The following is a 7358-nucleotide window of genomic DNA, read 5'->3' on the forward strand; positions in this document are numbered from 1 at the left end:
TTGCCCAAGCAAATAACTATTGTTCATTACGTGAACTTCCTGAAAGACACATTCTCTCTTTAACAAAGCACCAAATGTGATCTATGTGCCCTAAGATCCTTTGAATCTCCACTCGAAATCCTTGCTTTACTACTTTTCCCGATCCTGATTTATTGTAGCGTGATCTTTATGCAATTCTAACCAAATCCCCACATTGATGTACCTTAGATCACATTTCAACAAAATCCAACCTTGACCTTCCCTTTCAAAGTACCAAAGCTCCATCAAGGTGGCCCTCTCCCTTACCGCACCAGGCGATGAATTCAGCTTGTCTTATTAACAGGTGATGTTGGTGATAGCTGGGGAGCCAGCCTTTGACGGTATATAGGACCCTAGGGGTTTATGTGAACGAGAACATCAGGCTGTTATTGCTGATTCCCTCGTGGGGGTGAATTCTAAATTTTTTGGGCTATTATTTCACTATTTGTGGTGGACACATGTCCATTTTATAGTGAACTTTGATTAAAGCTTTGGAAGAGAATTTTAAAAATACATCTATTTGGTGGTGGGACTCTGCATTCATTCTCTTTGAAGTTTAGAATCTCACAGTGAGCCTTGCTTTGTAGCATTTCTAGGGTTCACAAAGGCCTCTTCTTTGTGCATAATAAAACCCAGTGTTTATAAACAGGAAACTGGTTTCCCCATACTCTTGACTTAGGTTTTTGTTTTTGTTTTTTGCCTTATTCAATTTAGAAAATCCCTTTGGAAAATCCTTATTGAAAGGGATGCAGAAAACGATAGCCTCTTACACAAAGGGCTCGGTCATTTGGAACACGCCCCTTTCACTCTCCATTAAGTCCGATGTCCTAAACCACACCTGTGATGAGGACAGCTCACCTGGGCATAGCATACCTCTAGCAATTCTAGACCTATCCATCATTGTTTGTCATACCGTGCCTCATCATTTTTGATGGTCTCTCCCTAAGTGATTGAAACAGTGAGATTCATACACTCGGACAGTATATAGGAGAAAGGGCAGAAACGGTGCTTTATCTGGCTTGATGTAGCTCTTACTGAATAAAATTTAGGAAGAGGAATGGACTTGGCTATTCTTCCAAGATACCTGCACAGGAAGATTGACTGTTACTATCAAATTCTCATGGGAAGTACATTTATTCATAAGGGAAGAATGTGTCTCTATCCTTTTGCTAAGCAGACCAAAAAACATTTCCCCAGGTATTACACATTATCAGTCTGAATGAGGTTCAAGTCAAGCACAAATGAAGATTGCTTCCTGGTCACACAGATGACAGGAAAGCTGTGTCAGGGAGACAGGGAGCAAATACTTGGCTTTTTCACTTACTCTCATTTATGTTGATTTTACTAGAATGGCTATCGGGTGATGGATGCGTATGCCTGTACCAATCATGTACATCAAGACCAGGTTCAACATGGCCTCCTATCATTGCCCGGGAGGGAAATAATAGAGATTGAGAAGGTGATGGAGCCAGTGGCGCTTTGTCAGCTGGAACATACATCAGAATCGCCTGGAGGCAGTAGCAGGGTCCGCATCCGCTGGGGTCTAAGGGACAAGGTCCTGGTCCTTGTGGAGTGGCTTGTCACTGAGAAGGAAGAGCCAGGGTAGTAGAGGCGCCCAGCCCCGGAAATGGGGTCCCAGAGGCAAGTTCCAGTGGAGCCAGGGGGTCTAGAGAACTGAGTCAAGACTGATGGGTAAGCCTGGCTGTGTGAGCCAGCGCAGAGCAAACGGGGGTGCCGGGCTCATCAACAAGACCAGTTCCGTATCTCCCTTGCTGGGGAGGTAGGGAAGCTGCATGAAACATAGGCCCAGGAGCCAGAGTCTCACTTGCCAATTCAGCTTTGGTGCCCTGGCCACAGCTATTCAGTCTCGTGTTTGCATGATCCTCGCTTGTAAAAGAGGAATGAGAACTATGCCTTCTTGGGGCACCTGGGTGGCTGAGTTGGTTGAGCATCCGACTTCAGTCAGGTCATGATCTTGGGGTTCATGAGTTCGAGCCCACTGTCAGGCTCTGTGCTGACAGCTCAGAGCCTGGAACCTGTTTCAGATGGTGTGTGTGTGTCTCTCTCTCTGCCCTCTCTCTCTCTCTCTCAAAATAAGTAGACATTAAAAACATAAATTGAAAAAAAAATGCCTTCTTCACAAAGTTCCTATAATTAAATAAACCCCTTAAGGGATCCAGTACATTTCTCTATAGTCTTAGCTTCCTTCCTGCATTCCTAGTAAACCACAGACCTTAGAAAGAACTAAGCCCACCTACGGGCTCAGCTACTTGAGCTAAACCGAATGGCGGTCACGATGCGGATAAAAAGTCAGCAGCACCCCAGTGTAGGATGGCTTACCTTTTGCTAATGCGTGCCCACTCTCCCTACCACCTTACCACTGTTCTGTGGACCACCTCTCCTGTCTGCTGAAGTCAGGGAGAACAACACACCTAAGACTGGGGAATAAGAATGAGAGAACATTCTTCCACAACAGATACTCTGAAGCATAAAGGCAGTGGTCTGGATGGCTTCAGAGCAGCAATGCCTCCGAGGCTGAGAAGAGATTCCAATTTGTACATCAAGTATTGGAAACAGAAATGGTAGCAGTGAAATGAGACTCTTCTCTTTGAACTGAAACCAAACCATTCAGTAACAAAATCTAATACAGTTGATTCTTACATGGGAGTCTCCAATCCTACTGCGGCCAGCAAACTCTAAACAAAGAGTAAAAGGAAACTCAACACACGCTGTAACGATCAGACTAACTGGAAAGTCAGACATCAGAGTGGACACTTAGAGGAACAAAGGGGTTTCTCAGGAGGATGCATTTTGTGACGGTCAGATTTCCTTCAGGATTCCAAGTAGGAGCCGTTGGTGATTCTTCACGTTCAGAAAGCAAGAATCGTGGCATTCTCCTTAGGCAGTTCTGATTCATCGACCCATTAGACAGGAGAGAAACCTTTTCCATGTCATAATGAGGTCCATAAGAGAGGAAGTTCTGGCATTCTTTGAAAACTTGTGCGAACAAATAAATGCAAGACAATTTGGGGACCATTGGGGAAATGGGACTGAGATTACCCATGAGATACTAGGAAGCTACTGCTCATTCCCTTGGGAATGGAAGTGGGATTGTGGGAGCCAGGAGATGGCTTGAATCGTTGGGAGATTTGTGCTGAAGTGCTTAGGGGTGAAGTGTCATGATGGCTGGGACTTATTTTCAAAGTGGTTTAATGAAAAAAAAAAGGAGAGGGACAAAATATTGACTGTTGTTGAATCTTAGCAGGAGAGTATATGGGTGCATGGAATTGGTCTTGTTCTCTTGAACACCTGTGAAATCTTTGAAAAATCAGGAGATGTTAATATATAAGTATTACATACCATATTACACTGTAAATCTATATTACCATATAGATTGTCTGGCTAGTAAACAGAATCTAAAGCACTAGAAAAGGGTGAGCAGGGGCTTAGTGTGGCTTGGTCCATGGCACCAGATGTCTCCTGTTGCTTGAGATTAAAGTCATGAAAGCAATGGGCTCTCCCTTGAGACAAACCTGGTTCATTCCAGGAGACCGGCTTTCTAGGTCTTTCCGTCCCCCCCCCCCCCCCCCCCCCCCCCCCCCCCCCCCCCCCCCGCCAAGCCTTCCGGAGTAAGAGACTGCCCAGCCCTCTGCAGGCGACCTTCACTCAGGCACCACAGTTTCAATCCCCTAGAACTCAAAAAACAAGAGGCAGTGTTGGTGGAGCTAAATTGTCTCTTTATTAGGAAAGCACCAACACCACATTCTTGGAAATTACTGGAATTTTATTTGCCTCAGGCTTATGACTCGCAACCAAAGACATTGTGCAAAGAAAGCAAAGATTAAGTACACTTTAGGGAGAAGGAGACGATACACATCAGTAACATAGGAGATCGGGCTGACAAAGGAAGCCATCCAATACACTAGAGAGATTGCAATATTCAATAGCGTTTTCAACAAAACTTTTTTTTGAAATCAAGAGCAAAAAAAAAACAAAATTCAGCAAATGTTTACAGTAGACATAAATCGTATACAGTTCAAAAAGCATTTTTTTTTCAGATCATAGAGCATAAAATGGAAAAATGTCTATGCAGGTGAAGTCTAATTACTGTACACTTATCACCTATTAAAGTTGCTTATATGTACCACAGTGTAAACAAACAAACAAAAAAAACAATACCGAACAAATAAAAACTCTGAAAATTGCCTGATGAAAAATAAAATAACCAGTGGCTTTTAATGGCTTCTCCTGGTTATCAGTGCTACAAAAAGACAAAAAAATCTTCTCATCTGGACAGGTGGTAAAACCAGGCACAATCAAACCGTTACCAAATGAGACCCACCCATAGAAATATACTATCCACCCACATATTTTCCATCAAAAGCTTTGTTTGTTTGTTTTAATCTTTGAATCTTTGAGGCCCATTTGGTCACAATATGTTACAAATATTTGTGTGTGTGTGTGTGTGTGTGTGTGTTTTTACACCATGATATCATATGTTTGTCTGGCACTATCCTAAAGCTAGTTTATAGATGAAGATGCTATAGAAACAACCCAGGGCCCATAGGACAAATGAACTCACTGGGCAGAAATGAGAGAGGGGACGAAGGAACTCAGTTCTACCGAGGAAAAAAAGGCCCGTACTCCTCACTCATCGTCAGTCCCGCTTGCTTCTGACTGTTCCTAAAAATAAGACAAAATGAAGCAAATGACACCTAAGAAAAAGAAGCAATAAACCATCCCGAGGGCAAGGCAGAAAAGACACGACATTTTGGAAACAGTCAACCCAAGTCTCTTCGTTCTGTGTCAAGATGGCAAGACACTTGTGAGGAATTCAAGCTAAAAAGGGGAGCCCCCGCTGGGAAATCCCAAAGCAATTCCCACCATCTGTACTAGTGTCTTGCTTTCTTTCACTGTGGCATGAAAAGTTCAAGGCTGATAATTCTTATTTTTTTTTTCAACGTTTTTATTTATTTTTGGGACAGAGAGAGACAGAGCATGAACGGGGGAGGGGCAGAGAGAGAGGGACACACAGAATCAGAAACAGGCTCCAGGCTCTGAGCCATCAGCCCAGAGCCCGACGCGGGGCTCGAACTCGCGGACCGCGAGATCGTGACCTGGCTGAAGTCGGACACTTAACCGACTGCGCCCCCCAGGCGCCCCAGATAATTCTTATTTTTAACACTATGGGTTTAGAATATTCACCAGAGGCAAAAGTACCATACGTTGGCTGTCTACTCACAGGGACGTCTTCTAAAGAAAACACAGCGTTTTAAATGTATTCGAAAAGCCTGGGCCAAGGGTGAAGGCTGGGTGTGGGGCCGGGGTAAGAATTCTCAAGTGTTTTCATCAGACCCAAATGGTGGTGCCCTGCAGCACACAGACCAAAACGGTCAATTCTCTGTCCAGAAGAAGAAAAAAGAGGGGGGCGAGGGATAGCCTGAGGTCTTCTGGAAAGTGAGGAAGTGGAGGGGATTTCCCGAGGCCGGTGGCGGAAGTTTCTGCCAGCAATGCCACTTGCCTCCAGAATTCGGGGACGGTGTTGTGCTGTTTGGGTCTGAACTCAGCTTCTGCTGTTTGCTACTATGACCTGGAGGTAAGCACATGGAACCTTGGCCCTGGTTTCTGGGCTATGTTGCAAGTAAGAGAAACCTTAATTGTGGATCATATGGGCAGGTAATTCTTTCAGGGCCTGGCTCCATAAGTGCTCCTGAATTTTTCCACCATGAAAAATAACCTGCCATGGAGAAAACTGTGTTGGGAAGTGATGGGAAGATTAAGAAAGGAGGAAAGGAAACACGATTGACTAGCTTTTCATTTTCGAAGACAATGAAAAAGGCCCTAAACACAAAGCCTGCAATTCTTTGTCCTAGATCATGCAGCTTTAGTTCATATCCCTCAATAATGAAATCTCCCCAAGTCTTGGTGTTTCCATTTCTGGAAAATAAAGAGGGTTACGAAAGAGGGAAAGCGGGGAGAGGGCTTCTGGGCCTCAGTCAAAGCCTGGTCCACTTACGTTTTCCTCCTGCTCCTCATCGCTGTCGAAATCACTCACTACGGGTTTGGCTTTTCCTCGATTTGGCCTTTTCTTGCCTTTGCCTTTGTCCCGGCCTTTCTCGTCTTTTTTATTGAGCTTGATTTTCACCTTGACGGATTTTGCTGCAACAAAAACAAAACCACAGTGAGCCATCGCGGGAAGTCCTTCTGCAGGTAGTAAAAAAGGGCGCCAAGCTGCAGGTGACAAATCAGAAGGTCGCGGAGTATCCAGAACCCTCTCAATTCAGGCTTGTTCTCCATGGTCCTGTTAGCACCCCCTTCCACTCACAGACTTTTCTTGGTTAGGAGGATAAATTAACATCATCACCCTAAGGAGGCAGCATGAGGGATGAGGTCTTACAGAAGGCTGGGTCCTTTGGCTGTTCTCTTAACTGGCCAGACAGGGATCTCCCTCAGCAGGATAAACAGAGCTGTCTTCCCTACTCCTGGGGGGGTTTTCAGGAAAAAGTACAAATAAGTGTAAGGCTTTTAAAAAATTTTTTTTGAAGACCTGTGTTACTATGGAGATCACTCTAGTTGACTTAAAAAGAAAATTCACATAGTTGAATAATATTAACAGCACAGAAAGGTAGAAAATGCAAAGTTAAATGATTATATGCTTCCTTTCCCACCATCTCTAGTAATTCCTTATTGTTCTCTTTCTGGTGATTATTTCCAGAAAAAAACAGTTTACATTTTATAATTACATAAAGATGTCAAGCATGCACACGCACACACACGCTTTGTTTTATGCATGCTCAAATATGACAGCTTGCCTGTATTCTCATATATGTGGGACATTTCTATCCATTCATATACATATTGGTCTAAATCTAAGTATTTTTCATTCTTGAGAGAGAGAGAGGGAGACACAGAATCTGAAGCAGGCTCCGAGCTATCATCACAGAGCCTGATGCACGGCTGGAACTCAAAAACCTCAAGATCATGACCTGAGCTCAACTTGGACATTTAACTGACTGAGCTACCCAGGCACACCACCCACCCTCCGCCGCCCACCTAATTCTTTCTAAAGCCTGTAAATGTTCTACTTCAAGGGTGCATGAAAAATTCTTTAACCCTTTAGTGGTGGGTGCTGAAGTTCCCAGGTTTGTTTTCTTTTCAAATTTAGAATATTTGTTGACAGGTTTGGCAGAACTGAGGAGAGAGATGGTGAACATGTATCCACATGGTTAAGTTTCTACCAGTATTCTACTCAATGAACCTTCAAAAACTGGCATCCCTCTTCCCTTTCAAAGCTATTCTGAGGACGGGAATAAGAACACGAGGGAGGATTCAACGTGCAA

General features: G+C 44.0%; 1 protein-coding gene across 11 annotated transcripts in view; it reads right to left on the reverse strand.

Moving 5' to 3' along the window:
• Positions 1–3734: 3734 nt before the first annotated feature.
• SMARCA2 (SWI/SNF related, matrix associated, actin dependent regulator of chromatin, subfamily a, member 2) overlaps positions 3735–7358 on the reverse strand; it is a 180984-nt gene continuing 177360 nt past the window's right edge. For all 11 annotated transcript variants that reach the window (XM_045468714.1, XM_045468707.1, XM_045468713.1 and 8 more), the window contains 2 exons: positions 6035–6177; positions 3735–4701 (listed from right to left, as the gene is read on the reverse strand). In XM_045468714.1, the coding sequence (XP_045324670.1) occupies positions 4666–4701; positions 6035–6177 (179 nt within the window). In that variant the 3' untranslated portion in view covers positions 3735–4665. The remainder of the gene's footprint in view (positions 4702–6034; positions 6178–7358) is intronic.

The sequence above is a fragment of the Leopardus geoffroyi genome, chromosome D4, assembly GCF_018350155.1.
Source record: "Leopardus geoffroyi isolate Oge1 chromosome D4, O.geoffroyi_Oge1_pat1.0, whole genome shotgun sequence".
Lineage (NCBI taxonomy): Eukaryota > Metazoa > Chordata > Mammalia > Carnivora > Felidae > Leopardus > Leopardus geoffroyi.